Raw genomic sequence first — 18,863 nt, 5'->3', positions numbered from 1 at the left:
TCATAATTCCACAATTCATTCATTACATTGAATCCTCTTTGGACGGAATGTTCTGGAAGATGGTATAACTCACTGTGGGGACTTATAAATAGACCCACTAATGAAGCAGTTTATCAAGCATGTACCCAGCTATTGGACTTTATTATTTATTATTTAGCAGAAGCTCTAGTGCCATGATATCTGCCAATATGCATTATGGCATCTGACAAAATGATTCATAGCATTCTAATTAATCAAACCCACATCCCTAGTCTTGCATTCAATTAATTTCCTATATACATTTTTTTTAATAAAAGGCGCTTAACCTCTTGGTGAGTTTCATTAATCTCTGCATTACTGTAATAACACATCGAATGCTAATGCCTCAGGGGAAAGAAAGTACACATGGGATTGCTTTCGGGGATATTAGATGTGTTTTTCATACTGTGGGAGTTAAGAAATATCTCACTGGCAAGACATCAGAGAAGATTCTTACCCTTTGTTCATAATCTCTACTTGTTTGGAATCTGTGAAATATTGACTGACAAGCGTGTCAAAATGTGTACCCCGGGTTTTGGGAAAGGCATATGATCATTCAAAGGCTTTGCCATTTTGTCTTTGATGTCATTGACGACTTCTATTACACCTGTCTCCAGATGTACAGCACATGTTTTTATCCATAGACAAAAGAGAGAGAGGGGTAGAGAGAGAGAAAGAAAGATATGTATTTTCTACAGTGAATAGATAGACAGACAGACAGACAGACAGACAAAGAGAGATATAGATAGATATATAGATAGATAGATAAAGAAAGAAGGCAAAGTGAGAGAGAGCAAGAGAAACAGAGACACCATCCGCATGAAATAAAACAATTGTCCGCTTACAACAAATGGCCCAGCAAAGGACCTTGAATGACCAAACCCACTTTTCACTTTCAAACCACCTCGTTGCTCACTGTTTTGGATGCCACCCTAAAAAACCGGGGCCATAATTTCTGTCCAATTTGCTCTTGCGCTCTTGTGTGCGTACTGACAGATTGTCATATTTTGGCAGCGTTCCCAGCGCAGTAGTGCCAGGAAAGGAGTGCAGATAAACGGCCATTACCATCCACACCGTCTCATTACCCAGCTTTCAGACCCAGGAGCTACAGCCCCAAGACCCCACACATAGGAGGGGGAAGGGGGGATTGGGGGAATGGGGATTCTGCCCATCCTAAATGCCTATCCCCTGGGCTAAGACCCTGGACACCCTCTCTCGGGTGGACCCAGCATATACTGTACGTTGAAAAAAATACACATCAATTCTAAGCTTTGTCCTACATGGTTATTGAAGCAACAAGGCAACTGTAAGACCATGTCATTACCTTCCACACACAAAAGATAAAAAGGAGCTTGTACCACAAAAATCGGAACATGTGACAAAAAATGTGGCCTTGCAATCTATGGATATCCCTATCGATAGGCTTCACAGAGATTAAATATCCCCCATAAACATGTTTGTGCATGCACAGCAGAAAGGAACCTTGAAGGATATTGTGTGGTTGTGCGTGTGTATGTGTGTGTGTGGGGGGGGGGGGGTATGTGTGTGTTGGGTGCAAGTCCAGCCATGCTCACAGTCATGAAGCCGTCCAGGAGGCCTGAGTCGGGTTTGGGTGGGGCCTGGAGCCGCTCCATGGACCACTTCTCGATGATGGACGACACCTGAGAGTTCTCTGTGTTCAGTACCCGGAAGCCGGTCATGTTGACGCCACTGTACCTGTACGGCTCCATGTCCAGGGCAAAGAGATCCTGGAAACAAGGCAGCTGTCTTTATTAACCATCAATGCTTTTACTACAATTGACATTTTTTATGAATTAATGTCTTGTATTTCTCTTCTTTATAGTCCCTTTTGATTTATTTCATATGAACTTGAACATATATTTACATTCACATTTAGTCATTTAGCAGACGCTCTTATCCAGAGCGACTTACAGTAAGTACAGGGACATTCCCCCGAGGCAAGTAGGGTGATATGCCTTTCCCAAGGACCCAACGTCATTTGGCTCGGCCGGGAATCGAACTGGCGACCTTCAGATTACCAGCCCGATTACCTCACCGTTCAGCCTCCTGACTCCCGACAACATATATGCTGTTTTCAGACATAAATGCTGTTGGTTATCCCATGCAGAGAAAGAGAGAGAGCGGGAGGGGACACAGGGAGTTATTTTCAGAAGATGCTTCATCTGCTGCCGCTGAGGCAGTGGCCTTGATTAAGCGAAGGCTTTCAAGGTTACACAGGCAAGACTTGGTGGACCGTCATCTATCATGAGGAAATAAAAGACCGTCTCCCTGCCGACAGGCCAGTCATGTGTCTGGCTTCCGACCAGGCCAGGATGATGTCTGTGGGTTGGGTACAATGTACTGTGGACAGGGACCACAGATAGGGGAAGTGTGTGTGTGTGTGTGTGCATACTTGTATGTGTGTAAATGTAAGCATGTGTGTGTATGTGTGGGTATAAGAGTATATGTGAGTGGTAGGGTGAGTGCGTGCGTTTTGGGTTTGGCTGTTTGTGTTCACAGCCATGCTTTCTGGGTCTGTACCAAAGTGTTGCAGTATTGGCATTGGCTAAGGGCTGTGGTCTCTTCCCTGCCAAAACCGTCAATGTTGGCAGGCAGGGGTCCAGACTAACAAGCAACAGCAGGCCACTGAAACAAGGCCACAATCACCATCTCCGGCTCCTCTCCTAACTATATACCCAGGGTAAGATCTTTGCCCTAACATTTACTGTTATGCTCCCAAATAGGTGCACAAGCCCAGTTCTTAGGACTATAATTTATTATGTTGGTAACAGCCTCCTAGTTTTTGGTCCTTTATCTGAGCTTGCTCACTCACACTCTCTCTGTCTCTCCTTCTCTCTCTCTTCTATCTGCCCAGGGAACACAGACTTTTGCCTCAGCTAGAATGAAAGGGACTCTTCATAGTTGAGGGGACACATAACTCGAACTCTGAATGGTAATATGACACTGCTTTTGTGTCCTGCGATCCAACACTGAGGTACTTGGCAAAAAAGACAAGGAATGTAGATTACCTATTACTGGGGAGTCTTTTAAATATGGTTACTCTTACCTCACACACTTGAAATACAATGTCAAATTTTGGGGTAGTAAATTCTTAATAGTACATTGTTAATGGTAAACTCATGTTATAGTTACCAGAGTGGTAAAGATGTAGTGGTAGTATTCCGTCATCATTCCCATGGCGAGAGCCTGCAGGGAACACACAACCCCAACTGCTTAATAAAGGGTGATCTGAAATAATTCAGGATGGCAAACTGTGGTTACTGAGCAGTTAGTCTCATCCACAGCCAATACTCCACAGCAGTGCATTCTGTGTATTACGGATGGCCTTTCCCTAACCACTGTATGTAATGAGTGCTGGAGCTAAAACAGTATCTCAAGGATTTCCGGCAAACAGGATTTGAATGGACACAAATTATGCCATCTCTCTGATTCCACCATAGTTAATTGAGCTGACGTTCCCTAGTGTGTGTCTAAACAGCTTCAAGGTCAGGTGACTGATAATGTTGTACATAATTAGCCTCGCTAACCCACCAAAATCATGAAGACCATGATCTTTTTTAATGATCTTGGATGGATACAAAGTGTTGATATGAATAATGTAATATAGTTTAATTACAAAAGTGCATATCCGTGCAAGCAGTCAGACACTCTTTAATTAAAACTTTATTGTGGAGGAAGCATCCATTATGGCGGGGCAGTAATAGAAATCTATTATTCTACCACGGATAAAATATGTATGTTGTCATTAAAGTCAAATAATAAATCAAATATTTTCATCCCTTGCTTGTTCATTTTAAAAGATGATGCAATGGATTTTTGAACGTTCTTGAACTCTTAGAAAGAAAGAAAAATACATGCTCTAAAATCTGAATTAAGAACAGAGAATACACTAGTGCTTCCTATAAATTAAATACATTTCTGTAAATGAAGCTAAAAAGTCTGGACCTGACCTGCTTTAGTATCCAGGCAGCCATTTCATGGCCACAGTCAAAGATTACATGAAACTCTTTTGCTTTCTTCATCTCTTTCAGAAGAGGCTTGGCGTCCTTAGTCTCTGCTGGCAATTGACGGATCTTCAAACGAATGTTGTACCGCGATGGTGCCTTAATCAGCTCCTGCAGTCGAATGAGACCTGCAGATGGCACGCATACACATACACACACACACACACACACACACAGCGCATGAATAGTGGACTGGATTTTAAAAAGGCCCCAGCTAGAACAATGTTTGTTAATCTTTAACCATGTCGATGCGCATGGCACCGTTTTAAAGGGTCAAAAAGAAATCGGTGCAATATTTTTGGTTGATTAAATAGGGCTCCTATACGGAGCTTCTAATCCATATTTGATTAATCCTCCCATGGATGGGCAGTTCAACTTGTCCATCCACCAGATTCCTCGCAACTCAAGTTTCCTCAGGTCAGTAGATATGAGTCAGGGTCGGTCTAGTGTACCTCATCCTACCCAAGGTTTCCTGTGGTGACAGAGCCATAATCTGCCTGACCACCTGACGACCACATGCTGCTTCTTGGGAGAGGCCTGGGGACTGGTAGCCCCCCTCCACCACCGCCCATATTCAGCCACAGTTATCCTTCATCTTTGCTCCTTATTGAAGAGATGACAGATTGAAATCTTTGCTCCTTATTGAAGAGATGACAGATTGAAGGGGGAAATGATTCCTTGTCACTTGCATGGAAATGGTTTAAGAGGCAGAAGGAGAGTTCTAGTCAGCCCTTTTTTCTTCCTTTTTCTTCTTTTTTTCAAAGGCTCAAAGTGCTGTGTGAGCAGTTTAACTGTCTTCATCTGAGTGGGTCGCTTTCCCCTAGAGACTGGGAGGAGGAGTGCTGCTATGAAACAGGAATAGATTGTTATGGGTGTGGGTATCGCAGAGGTAACGGGAATGGGTTGGCGGTAGTCGGGGTAGAGGTAGGATGTGTGTGTGTGCGCATTAGGGAGAGGAGTGGTGTATTAATTGTGAAGCTTCCGGATCCTTACCTCAGGTAATCCCAGAAGATCCCCACTCTGGGGGCTCTCCTGTTTTTTTTCCATCTGTTCCGACAATGACAGAGGGCCGTTAAGCATCAAATCTGTCAGGGGAGCTCAGCGTTTCGGGAAACACTGCTGATGCCGATGGTTGCAAGCTCCTGCTAATGCCTTGAGACTTTTCTCCTGGATCCTTGGACAGGGCATGTGTGCTGAGTTTGCTGTGGATGCGTGGTTTTGTGTACGTGTGTGTGTTTTTGCCTGTGTGTGTTAATATTTCGTCCCCTTCAACAGTCTTTCCAGCCAGCCGTCAGATAGGCTCCAATCAGAAGCGAGCTCATTGAAGTGTAAAGCCGTGTGATTATGGGGGCTGGGGTTCGTGTGTGTGTCTGTTTGTCTGTGTATAGGGGTGGGGTTCGGGGAGGGTAAATTCATCGCCCCACACTGAACCATGGGGTCCAAGTGTAAGGCATGTTATGTTAGGAACCTCTAATAAAGATTGTTCCTTGTGAATTGCTCCAACAACCTCCGCTAATACATCACGTCGAACTTTGTTGGCGAGTACACCAACGTGCTGTTGGAATGAGGAGGAACTGAACAGTGGTCATATCGAAGATGACTCAGACAGAGGTGAGTGTTCAATGTGACCTCAAACCAAAGCTAATATACTGTCACTGCACTCAAGCAGTTATAACACAGAAGGTACTAACAGTACAGCCAGACGGACACCTTAACTCTTTCATCTCACAAGGTGAAGTGACAGAGACTAAATGCTGATGTGTAATTTCCTGTCTCTCTGAGGAAGTCATCTAAGTATCGAAGTATAGTGGTTTGCACACAGATGAGGAAAAAAAGCTCACAACCAATCTGAGTAATCCAAATGGACAGCTTGGGCATAGCATTCAAAGCCCAGTTCTACCAACCAAACCCGCTTCTGAGGATGAATTGAATTCCGTGACATAGTGGTCAAGCTTCTCCTTACATAAATGCTATCTTTTTCCTTCAAGTTATGAGCACCCGACGCTTCACCTTCACAATATTCACAAAAATATCACAGCACTCAGTGCTAAATTATGAGTGTGCTTGTAAAACTCACGACCCCAAGTCTTCCTTTACAACAAGCAGACTGAGTTGGCGGGGATGACCCTCAAAGGATCAGCGTCTGTTGGTTATTCATGGCTGGTGTCAGCCCACACATTCCTTCTGCTTGGCATTAATCTGAGGAGACTCAGGGTCATGCTGGGTAATGTAGTTTTTCCCCCCAATGCTCACTATCACTGAGCGCTTAGGGTCTGGATGTGGACTACATACCTGGAAAGCGAGAACCGAGTGCTATTGATTTTCGAACTAAGTCAACAGGTTACAAGGCACTCTATGCTGAATTGTGATGGAAGGAGGCTGTGTGTTTTCTCAAACGTTGCATATTGGCATTGCACACACTGAGGATGAACTGGAATCCTTGTTTTAGAATGTCTTTCCCCAACTCCAAAGTACACTAATATTGCACTGGTCACATACAACACCATCATAAACAACTGTACAACTGGGACAACTGTACCTGTACCTGTGCTGTCATCATAGACAACGGTGACAGTCCTCCACTTGAAGAAATGGACCAGGTCCAGTATGGCCCGGCTCAGGGAGGAGAAGTCTGGGTAGAGGCTGACGTAGTACGAGTCCCTGTTATCTGACACCTGGTGCTTCCATTTGGTCTGAATGTGGGGCACGCCCAGCGCGTTGCAGATGGACTGGACTGCGTTGGCCGAAGAGCTGTGGGAGGGGCCAAAGATGGCTGCCACCCCCAGAGATAGTTGGTCACAGGCTGGGGGGGGGGGGGGGGGGGGGAGTAAAAGTGGGGAGGGGGCAGAAAAGATATGCTCAGGAACAATGAGGGCATGTGAAGAAGCTTACAGAAATACAGTCCCTGTGTCCCAAATTGATACTCTTTACTTTTAGTACATACTGCAGTTCCCATTACAAAATACTTACCGTTGCATGCAATATGCACACAAATGGAACTACAACTTTGTCATAACATTGTGCCTTGAACTTCGACCCCATTTCTTATACATCAGTCACAGTTTGTGGTATAATTTTTGAATACAGAAAAATGGTTGTTTTAACCTTTGTTTACCACAAAGATTAATTTCTGCAATAATCCTGTGGAAGAAATTTAGATTTCCTGTGTGCTTACATTATTCACTAATCAAGAGAACTAGTCATTGGATACTAGTTAGTATGTTCTCATGTAAGCTTGCTGTTAATAAGAGTAGATTGTGTCTATGTGTCAGGGTTAATAGATATTTGAGATCAAGAGAAAGTACTGGCTAAATGGTCCTTGTCATGACTACAAGGAGAGCTCCAACTATGAACTCTTTAGTCTGAGTGGTCATGTGTTGGGAGCTGTGAATCTCTTTCTCTGAGACTGTTGTAACGTCATTACTACCTGACTGTCACTATCTATGTTTACATTCTTGTGCCCAATAAAAGATGGTCCTCCGGCCTTCAGAGCGGAGAGAGACTTGATTGAGACCTAAGCCTGGTGTTGTGTTGTCATTTATTGTCAGAGGTCTGGTTTTCTCTCCCAATCTGCAGATTGATAAATACTTATTAAAATCCAGAACTCAACTGAACTTAGTCACTCCGTTTGTGAAGAGACGGACAAAACACTTTCTTCATCAATCCAGAATCATTATATTTTTGTCAAGGGAACCAGGGTAATGCTAACTTCCAGGTTGGCCTACAAAAATACATAATTGCTGCAACAATATTTACTCTAGTGCACTTAACTCTTACAACACCACAACAATCTGTGATTAAGGTCAGCCTCTTCTCACCTTTTCTGGAGGCCTCAAAGCTGTCGAAGATGTTTATTCTCTGGATGTCATAGGTGAGGGTAGTATTGGGCAATAGTGTGCGGTTCCTGTTTATGGTGTTCAAGGCAAACTTAAAAGCTAGTTCCTCTGCTCCTGATGGGCCACTTTCGATGGATTCAAAAATTCCTCCTAAGGGGAAGACACAGCAGAAAACAAGTTTAAGCCTCAGTTCTTCATTTTATGACTGCAATGGACTGCAACAGGCCATTTCTTTAGAGCAAGATATTCTACATGACAGCTGCAATTACACAGTGAAAAGTGGACACTTATTTGAAACATTTAGCGAATTCTCTCGCTCCTTTAGGGGCTATTACGATGGAACCCTTTGTCATAAAATGAGATGAAAATAGCTGTACAGACTTGGCATTTTGGCTGGGAAGCCCGATTTGCATTTTGTTTGCGGTGATTGTAATTTAGAGCAATTAACCTGTATGAGAAGTTAGTGTAGGGGTTGTTGACCCCTCCTCCCAGCTCTGACTGCCGGGGTTCACCTATCCGCTTTATTCCATTGATTTGTATTTGTGAAAAACAGGATTCCGTTTTTCCTGAAATATGATTATTTCAGCCTGTTCAGAAACCTTAATATAAGTGAGAGAAAAATCTATATACTGATGCAAATGGCAAAACAACATACAATTAAAAACAATGTCCATTCTATTCATATTGGCTTTGATTCATTATATACACAACTGTGACTTCTAAGAAAGACTTTGAATTTCAGATCTTCAAATATCTGCCATTCACAAAAGAGGAATGAATAAATCTTTTGGAATTAACTTCGGATGCCTCCAGAGTTCAAGAGTCAAGTGATCCTCTCAAGGAGCATGCCAAGTTTGACATAATCCAAGCTGAAGGGGTTTCAACCAGCATTAAAGACTGCTTATTGATTCAATTACATCAGGACAGAGATGGAGAGAGAAAAGGAGGGATGAAGAAAGAGAGAGACAACAAGTGACAGAAACAGAGAAAGAATGAAAGAGGAAAGGGAAAAGCAAGAAAACAGAACAAAAAGAGGGTGGAGGGAGAAAGTGTTGGAGAAAAGAAAATAGCGTTTTCCCTTCAATTAATGAGTAAGGAGCAGATAGGAATGGAGAAGGAGATAGCATGAGGAATGGTGAGAGAATAGAGATAATTGCTTCAAGCAGAGTGTCTGGGGCTAGAAGGAGAAAAGGCAAGAAAGACAATTGAGGAGATAAAAGGATAAAAAGGCTCCATCTGCTCCACTTTATTAGCTTTATTCTACATTTCTCCATGACAAGCAGCAATAGTATGTTTCTTAAAAGGGCATCTTTAAAGTCACTGTCTTTAATTTATCAAACGTTTTTTTGCTCTTTGTAACAAATACAGCTCGGCTTACATGTAATTATTTGGTACTGCTCCGATTGACAATCCCAGTGGGATATCTGAATCTATAAGGAATCATCTAAACCTACGTAAGACAAACTGTTAATTCTAACCTAGCCTATGAGCTTTCAAAAGGTCAGTATTGAAGAAAATAATTTGATGTGACCTTTATATACATTTATAAATTACACAGCTAAAGATCGCATTATATTTATTGTTTCATCATGCTCATTTAAATAAATACAAATATGATTAGAGTAAAGGGTGTGAAGAATCAGCCTTGGTCTGATTTAGGCCGTGGTGGTAGAGTATGAAATAGAGACCTAGGTTCATTATATTGAATCCGGATAAAGATTTTCTTGCAGTGTGACGCTCTCATAAGTGGAATATGTGAGCGCTATAGAGCACTTAACTTAAAACTGTCTATTGTGTCTTACTTAAATAGACACTAGTAATTTAGTAGGAAGAGACATTTTGATAATAAAACCGTTTTCTAAGGCCATCTCATTAATTTAGATTAGGTCTACTATTCAGAAGGCCTATCATTCAGAGAGAGAAACTCCCTGTTTGTCAGATAAGAGTGCAAAGACGGCATTATGTTGCAATCTCTAACAATCATTGTTCCGCCATTGCAGTTTATATTCCTTCAGGACTTCAGAAATATTCCTGTCAGGACACAATTGTCTAAGGTCAAATACATCCAACACATCACATAGTGTTAGTAATGCTGAGAGGCTTAAGATACTTTCAAGTTTCTTGCCTCAACCTTAACCTAGCTCCAAAAGCTGTTCCTTTTTTGCATGGGAACTTAATGAAAGAGAATAGTTTTAACAACTATCACACACATCCTTGTTCATTAAGACATCTCTGATGTTTATCTATTTAAATTGATCATTTCTTAAAATAACCTATTTGTGCTTTGCAACGCAGCTTTTTTCTACTTCTCAAATGTATACATATGAAAAACATTTCTAATTAATGATTTACACTTATGCATTAATTAACTAATATATTGCTTATGCATGAGAAATTCACTTATAGTTTATTGAATTAAAACTGCAGTCCTACACAACCCATCATAAACTTGACAATCCAAGGAGTACCCAAGCCAAAAAAGATCACACTTAAAGTACAACATGTATTGAAGTTGTCAATGAGTATGTGAATGAACACAATCTGTCGATTTTAAGTACACAACTACCAATTGTGTAGAAACAGATAAATATAGTGAAAATGTGATTGGCTCTCATCCAATACATTTAAATTAGATTTAAGTATTACATAGGGATTAAGATAAGGATTGTTTCTGGTCATATTTTATAACAAATAATGGCCGTTACTGTAGGGTTCACATAGTTTCAAGAAGCACAGTGTGTGTGTATGTGTGTGTGCTTCTGGGACTCTTTAAAGACACAGAAGAGCTGTGTTTTCTTTGAATCCATTCTACTCATAAGTACTCAAGTAGTGAGCATCAAACATACATTTTCTAAATATTGCTCTCTGGAATATTTCATTTGGTACAGATGGTCTTGACACCTACTTAGAGGATATGGATAATTTACGGTGAGGCTGAGTCCTGTTGATTCACCATTATTAGGGAAAGAAGTGTCTTTTAAAGAAAGCCTAAAACCCAATACCTCTCTTCCTCCCACCACCCCCACTCAAAAGTCCATCCCTCCATCCCTATGTTGAATTGTGCTCCAGCTGATGGCAGGTGTGTGAGTTACAGCAGGAATAATCAGTGTGTGTGTGAATTATAGAGCTCCCATTATCAGGCTGGGTGTGAATTATAGAGCTCCCATCATCAGGCTGGGTGTGAATTATAGTCCGACTGAAAGAACTAAGTGAGTTATGGTCTAGATAACCATTATGGGGAGGCCTGCTGATCTGTATGTCTGAGTGTGTGCATGAAATGAAATTAGATGGAATGAAAGCACAAGTTGAGAGTATGGCTTGTCCCTCCCTGCTATTTTACCTCAATACTAACAGTGCAAGTAGGACTGGCATTATAGTTATTTGGTCATGGATTCAATTTCTTGAGGAAACGAAATTAGACAGAAAACCAACTGCAAATATCTGCATTTTCAAAAAATCTCTTTCCAAATATAAATGTCTAGTATGTTCCATTGTATGCAGAATAGAATGAGCAAAACTATGACTTAATTTTAAATAGACACATTCTCTGTAATGGAGAACAAAGTAATAGACCATGTCAAATTTGAAATTATTCATACATTTCTAAGTTAATAATAATAAGAAGAAGATTTTATTTATATAGCACTTCATACAAGAATTGGAGCTCAAGGTGCCCTACATAGAATCAATAAAAACAATAATACAAGTGATAAAAGTAATAATTAAAATAGCAAACAATAATATAACTAATAAAAGTAGTAAAACCCTTCTGAGATCAAATTAGTTAAATGCTTTGGTAAAAAGGTAGGTTTTAAGCTGTCTTATAAAATATCTAGCTTGTTTGCTTCCCTAATATTTATGGGTAATTTGTTCCATAGTTTGGGGGCGTAATTGACAAAGGCCGCATCACCAATCTTCTTATGACTGCTTCTGGTGACCTCTAATAGGCCTGCATTTGATGATTGCAGTGTTCTAGCTGGTGTGTAGTTTATACACCTTGTATGTACAACCTTAAAGTCAATTCTGAAGGTAATAGGGAGCCAGTGTAAAGTAGCTAGGACAGGACTAATGTGTTCTAGTTTAGAATTTTGAATGAGCTGTAGTCTTTCAGTGTTTTTCTTGGGAAGACCAGGGAAAAGTGCGTTACAGTAGTCCAGCCGGCTGGATATAAAAGCATGAATTAACTTCTCTGCATCATTTTGGTTTCTGAATGGTTGTACCTTTGCTATATTCCTCAGGTAAAAGAAAGCTGTTTTGGTCACTTTATTAATGAGAGTTGAAATTCAAATCTGAATCCAGGATTACACCGAGACTTGTCACTTCTGGTTTAAGCCAGGGGGTTAAACCTCCTAGATTCTTAGTAAACATCTCTTTTTTGGATTTGGGGCCACATAGTAGGACTTCAGTTTTGTCTTCATTTAATAAAAAAAAGTTATCATTCATCCATTTGTTTATTGTTGACATGCAGTTGGCAGTTGGTAATGGAATTGATGGCTGTTGCCATGGCTTCTCCTACCACTGCTACGCTGACGGCACGCAGCTGTACCTGTCGATCCCCCCGTCCGATCCGGGGATCTCAGCTAGGATTGAGGCCTGCCTCGCAGACATCTCCACCTGAATGACCGAGCACCACCTCCAGCTGAACCTCGCCAAAACAGAACTTCTCATCATCCCGGCCAAACCCTCGATCTCCTACCACCTCTCAATTACCCTGGGATCTGCGACGGTGACCCCTTCATCCTCTGCCAGGAACCTTGGGGTTACCATGGATGACGAGCTCTCCCTCGCGGCCCACATTGCTTCAGTCTCCCGGTCATGTAGATTCACCCCCACCCGCCACCTACGGTCTTCTTCAGACAACCGCCTGGTGGTCCCACTGCTCAAGACCGCCCGGTCCCAACACAAGCTCTTCTCCTGCCTGGCCCCCCAGTGGTGGAATCAACTCCCCACCTCCATCAGAGACACAGACTGTCTCTCCACCTTCAAGAGAAGGCTCAAGACACACTTGTTCTGGGAGTACAACGGTACTTAGGAATGGTTTGCTGAACCCAATGCTAGTTTCCTCAAGGATCACAATGACTCTTGCTTAGAGACTTGTTGCTCTTGTTGGTTAGTGGTAACTGATATAAACTGTTGTATTCGCTACGAAATATTCTATTTTAGTTCATCTTATTTTTATTTTACTGTTGCCTGCTTTTCTACGGGTACACTAGCACTTAGAGATTCATGTTGTTTAAATTGTAATTTGCTTAACTACATGCTCTTATGGTTCTTCCCTTTGGCACTTATTTTTTGGTTGTTCACAATGTGTGCTTCTTGTTTGGCTACCCGCAATGCCTTGGAGCTATCTTATTGTTATTATCAGTGACCTATGCACTTTGTAAAGCTCTCCTTTGGAAGTCGCTTTGGATAAAAGCGTCTGCTAAATGAATAAATGTAAATGTAATGTAAATGTTGCATCGTTGGGTTCAGTGGATATATATAGTTGTATGTCATCCGCATAGCTATGGAAATCTAAGTAATGTTCTCTGATCATGTCGCCGAGTGGTAACATATAAAGAGAAAAAGGTAATGGGCCTAAGCAGCTTCCTTGAGCAAAACGTAGGCGTTTTCATGTTTCTTAGACCCATGGTCTCCTAAACTAACATAAAACTTTGTTCCTGTGATATATGATTTCATCCAGTTCAATACACTATCCGTGAACCCAATAAGCTTTTCCAGTCTATTGAGTACGATGTTGTGATCAATGGTATCAAATACTGCACTGAGATCTAACAGGATAAGGATGGAGACTGTATTTGCATCAGAGTTTAGTCTGAGGTCACTAATTATTTTGGTGAGAGCAGTTTCAGTACTGTGATATTTCCTGAAACCTGACTGCGAGACTTCCAGGATGTTATTTTCTTCAAGAAAATAATTTAATTGGACTAATACGATCTTTTCCAGTACTTTACTAATAAATTAAAAGTTTGATATTGGTCTGTAATTTGCAAGTAGACTGTTATCCAATTTGGGTTTCTTTTATAGGGGCTTTACAGCAGCTGTTTTGAAGGCATCTGGGAAAACGCCAATTCTAAGGGATGTTTATAATCTCTAACCTGAGACACTATCAAACACTCGCTTAAAGAATGTTGTGGGTATAGGATCAATATCTGAGGTTGTGGAGTTAGATTTGCTGACGATTTTGGAAAGTTCACTTAGTGTGATACAGGTAAATGTGCTCATGGTTATGTTGCACAATCTACTGATGTCAGTTTCAACCCCACTATTAATAATACTAGCTCTGATCAAAATTATTTTGTTCTTTAAGAACAAAGCAAGCTCTCCACATTTAACTGCTGAGGATGGAGGGGGGGCAGTGACAGTGTTGAGCAGCTGGTCAATGGTGGAGAAAAGAACTCTGGAATTTCTGGCATTTTCTGTAATGATGTTGGAGAAATATTCTCCTCTTGCTAGACGGATAGTTTTGTATAGGTTGTTAGTGTATCTTTGTAGATATTGTAGTGGATAGTGATCTTTGTTTTCCTCCATTTTCTCTCTGCAGCACTGCATTTTCTTTTAGTTTCACTAACATTTTTATTTCTCAGCCATGGGGAGGTTCTGCTTGTGGACTTCTTGTTGGTTTTCAGTGGTGCAACAGATTCTAACACAGATAATAGTGCATCATCGAGGTTCTCTAGCATTTCATTCAGAGAGAATTCATGATTAGTTTGCTCATATAGAGCAATTGTTCAGAAAATTTCATCATAGCTCTATCGTCTACATGTCTTCTTTGGACTAAGAATTATTTTTTGGTTTTTGTTAGGATAATTTCCACATTAAAAAGTATACAATGATGGTCTGAAAGGGGTAGTTATCAGTTATTGAAATATTATTGATGTTTAGTCCAGTTGTTATCACTAGATCTAGTGTGTTTCCATGCCGGTGTGTTGGCTAGGCAGTGAGAGAGAAATTGAATGATTAATGATTAAGTATAGTGAGATTAGCTGCAGCCTCTCCATGATGCACTTGTGTGCAAGTTAAATAGTTATGATTTGTTTGGCACTTACATTCAAAATCCCCAACTGCAATTATGAATGTCTGTTCAAGTAATGTGTTAAGTCGGCATGTTCAAGTTGTTGGTGCAAATCGCATCTTTCGAAAAGAGCCTGAGAGATGTATTCACAGTTTACCAGGTGAAACACAGCAAAATTCATCCTGTGCACAATGCAATGCCCGAGATTAGCCTATTCATTCTATTTAGTCCATGGATGTAGGCAAAAACGAATGTAGGCCTATTACAAAAACGCGTATGACAAAAACTGCAAACACACAGAAGGTATGCTTGAAAGTTGACAAAACTACTTGTGAAACATTATATTTAGAATACTTAACTCAAATCCGATTCAATACTTGATTAGGAGGGGGGATGGGATTGTACTTTGTACAGAAAACACAGCTTACATATGAAACAATACAGCTCGTAGGCTACCCGCGCTATAATTGCCTAGGGCTGCACCAAAACTGCATGGCTGCACTGTGATGCAAATAAATCACATCTTCAACACTTAAAATTTTGTAATATGCAAAAAAACGAAAAAAGTAAAACAAAAAAAACAAAAAAAGTGTCTTCTTGTGAACAACAGGAATGCCGACAAGAGCCCCTTTTCCCTGGACCGTGTCAGATATTTTTGGGTCAAATCAGCTCAGATTGTGAACACCCCAATATTGGCACAGAATTATTCACATCTGTTCAGAAGTGTTTTCAATCAAACATATAACTCTTCAGGCCGGTATCTATGTGTGTGTGTGTGTGTGTGTCCGTCCGTCCGTCCGTCTGTCTCTCTGTCTGTCTAAGGCTTGTTTATCTTGAGAACTTGGCACTGTAGACGTTGAAATTTGTCAAGACTGTTGCTCCTGATGATCCCAGGATTTGAAGTGTTACTTGTGATGCTGTTTGGATGAGAGGTTTGACAAATACACAAACACATATATAGCATGAATACTGCCATGTTTAGCTGCACTAAGGAATGGAGACATGGATCTTGTGAGAAAGAAAAATAAATTCATTGAGTTGCATTAAGGGATGGAGCCAATGTATTTTGCTAGAAATAAACATAAATGTGTTTGTTTCCAATGGGCACTGATTGCACTGCCAACGGGCCTCGCACTAGTAGCCTAATTCGAAATGAGCCTCCATAGACTTAAAGAGGTGTAGTCATTTAATAATCTTGCCTGGATAATCTTAATGACAGGGATTCTAACAACTGTTAGAATTACTTTGAACAGTCTAATAACTGCAATGACTTCCTTCGTTGCCATACCATAGCCGGAGCTGGAGACATAACAGTTTAGGAGTTTTCCACCCCATTAGTACGAGAAGGATTCTGTAGTAACTGGGTGGCAAAGCAGCTGTGTGATTGTTTGTGAGGTGGTGCCATGGCAACAAATGAGCAGAGCCTGTTGTTAAGACGGTTGCCCAGGGGCCAGTTGCATAAAAATAGACCTAGTCTTAGACTTAAATGTAAGTTTTAGTCCGACTTGAGGACGACACTTCAATTAACTGTTGCATAAAACTTCACTATAAAAGACTAACGCAAGACGGACTTAGATAGCCTGTTACTCTTTGCATTATGGGTAAAATAAGACACTTGGCGAAAAAAGAAAAGATGGCGGACAAAACAGTGACACTTAACGGCGAAATATCGATACATTTAAACCTGCTGAAAACCTATATCTGTTGAAGGAATACAATATTTAAAAAGTTAGTTTAATAGTTTAAAAAGTCTAATTAACAAATAATGTATGTGTTTTTAAGCTTTTTAATTTAACCCCAATGCTACTTCCATCTATCAACAACTCCAAAACAGATGGCTGGCGCTAGCGTCAATAAAGTGAGTTATGTTGTCATCTACTCACTCGTTTAATAAAATGACATTTTAACCTAAAAGCAGAACCCAGTTACAGCTAACATTTTCTGCAGTTACAATTAACAAACTTAATTCCTTTCGTAATAAACGGTGCTAAAATAATGACAGCCTACAAACAGATCATTGGCATAGCAACTAAACCCTTACAACAAGGCTTAGCCAGAGGGAAAGGTGGCTAACTTTCCTACCCCAGATTAAGTTAGTCTTACTATTAATGCAACTAAATTAGACTAGTCTAAATTTGACTAGTCTAACCTGAAAATGTAAAACTATCTAAGAGTAGTCTTAAACTAAGTTTATGCAGGGAGTCAGGTGGCTGAGCGGTTAGGGAATCGGGCTAGTAATCTGAAGGCTGCCAGCTCGATTTCCAGCCGCATCAAAAATACATTGTGTCCTTGGACAAGGCACTTCACCCTACTTGCCTCGGGGAAATGTCCCTGTACTTACTGTAAGTCGCTCTGGATAAAAGAGTCAACTCTAACATATACACAGTCAGAATTCTGTGCAGACCCTTTCCTTTCCACCTTTACCTTTCTTCCCCTCCTCTCTCGTTTCTCTTCCTTTTTATCCTTCCTTTCCTTTCCTGTTCGGCCTGTCCTATCCCATCCCTTCTCTTTTTCTCTGTATCCCCCCTCTACTTTGCTACTGTATCTTCTCCTTTCCTTCCTTCTTTCGTGCCTTCTCTCCCCTTTGTTATCTTCTCATTCCTTCCCTTTCCTTATGGATAGGAACGACACTCCGGTGCTCTGAGCCGTTTGAAGAACTGCCGGAGGTGATGGAACGCTCCGTAAATATCCCAGAGACTCCCAACGGGAGCGCTCTCGACGCTCGGCCGCCGAATGGGCCGTGATACGTGACAGCTGGTATCACGATGGGGCCTGTGGTCATTAATCTGCGGCTCCCCTAGTGGCTGGTTGACCTTCCTGCGCTGAACAAGGGCCCGTCCTCACTCTTCCAGGATGTCCTCAGGGAGCTGCTTGATACACGCAACAGCCATTTTACTGGCCAGATCAAATGATAGACCAGTTTTCCTCACATTGTTCCTCACATAATAATAGATCCCATCTCAAAACTACAACAGCAGTCACATGTTCATAGCCAGGCCATCTTCAGGTACAACCTTCTTGCTCCAAGCCAACGACTCCATCACACCGACCAGCACTCCGCGCTGACATCACCATCATTCGTTTGTCAGGTTTGGTTGACTTGCGCTTAATTCGCCCGGCTCGCACTAAAGTGTACGTGTTAATTTGGGAGGACTCGTAGCTGTGCTAAACTCCTGTCTGACATTTGTGTGCTAATTTGTCATACAGTGAAAATCTTGGAGGCTAATTATGCCAAACTGTGAGTTTTCTTCACAGGCCTGTTCAGGTTTTTATTGTTTTTTCTTTTCTTGGAAAACTCCAAGGATTTCTCTCAATGCCTCCTACCTCCTCATGCTCTAATTCTGTCTATTTTATTGCAGTGTCTAGGAAGCTACAGCCACCAAGGAAAAAAGGACACAAGGACACAAACATACACACACATAAGCCTACACACACAAAAGCACACACACATATGCATACAAGCTCAGGCAAGCGTGTGCGCATGGAAATGCGCACATGAGCACTCACACACAACCAAGCACACACTCTCAACAACAACAATCATTCATCATGAGAGAGAGTGCTGGGTTGCATGTGATAAATGACAACGGAGCTGTCTTGAATGACAAAGCTCCTTCGCATGAGCATAAATCACCATAATGCATTTTGCTCATAAGATATGCTATATTTGTGTTGGGTCAGGTTTCTTGGGCACACTGAATGAACCTACACAGCTGTTGAGCAGAATGCCCCCCCACACACACACACTTCATTTTCATCACCTTTCTCCCATTGCTCTCCTCTCTCTCTCTCTCTTTAGCTCATTATGCCTTCCGCTCTCTCCATCTCCTTTTTTGTCATTATCGTCTTAACCCTTCAGTTTGCCTGCCTTTCATTAACTCTCACAGCTTCCTCTGTATCCCCTTTCCTCTTCCTCCTCTCTCACCCGGTCTTGTCCTCCCTCGCTCCTTACCGCGAGGGTACGTCTGG

The 18,863-nt window shown here is 41.4% G+C and overlaps 1 protein-coding gene across 2 annotated transcripts in view; it reads right to left on the bottom strand.

Moving 5' to 3' along the window:
- LOC146286474 (glutamate receptor ionotropic, kainate 2-like) overlaps window positions 1-18,863 on the bottom strand; it is a 61,300-nt gene that overhangs the window by 27,994 nt on the left and 14,443 nt on the right. The window contains exons 2-6 of one of the 2 annotated variants that reach the window (XM_084700021.1): window positions 7,862-8,029; window positions 6,583-6,846; window positions 3,990-4,171; window positions 3,172-3,225; window positions 1,593-1,766 (exon numbers count right to left, since the gene is read on the bottom strand). In XM_084700021.1, the coding sequence (XP_084556147.1) occupies window positions 1,593-1,766; window positions 3,172-3,225; window positions 3,990-4,171; window positions 6,583-6,846; window positions 7,862-8,029 (842 nt within the window). The remainder of the gene's footprint in view (window positions 1-1,592; window positions 1,767-3,171; window positions 3,226-3,989; window positions 4,172-6,582; window positions 6,847-7,861; window positions 8,030-18,863) is intronic. The other variant, XM_084700022.1, reaches the window with a different exon arrangement.

The sequence above is a fragment of the Hypomesus nipponensis genome, chromosome 6, assembly GCF_054491055.1.
Source record: "Hypomesus nipponensis isolate SF chromosome 6, ASM5449105v1, whole genome shotgun sequence".
In the NCBI taxonomy this organism is placed as follows: Eukaryota; Metazoa; Chordata; class Actinopteri; order Osmeriformes; family Osmeridae; genus Hypomesus; species Hypomesus nipponensis.
The sequence above is the reverse complement of the archived record's forward strand: the minus strand, read 5'-3'. Positions and strand labels throughout refer to the sequence as shown.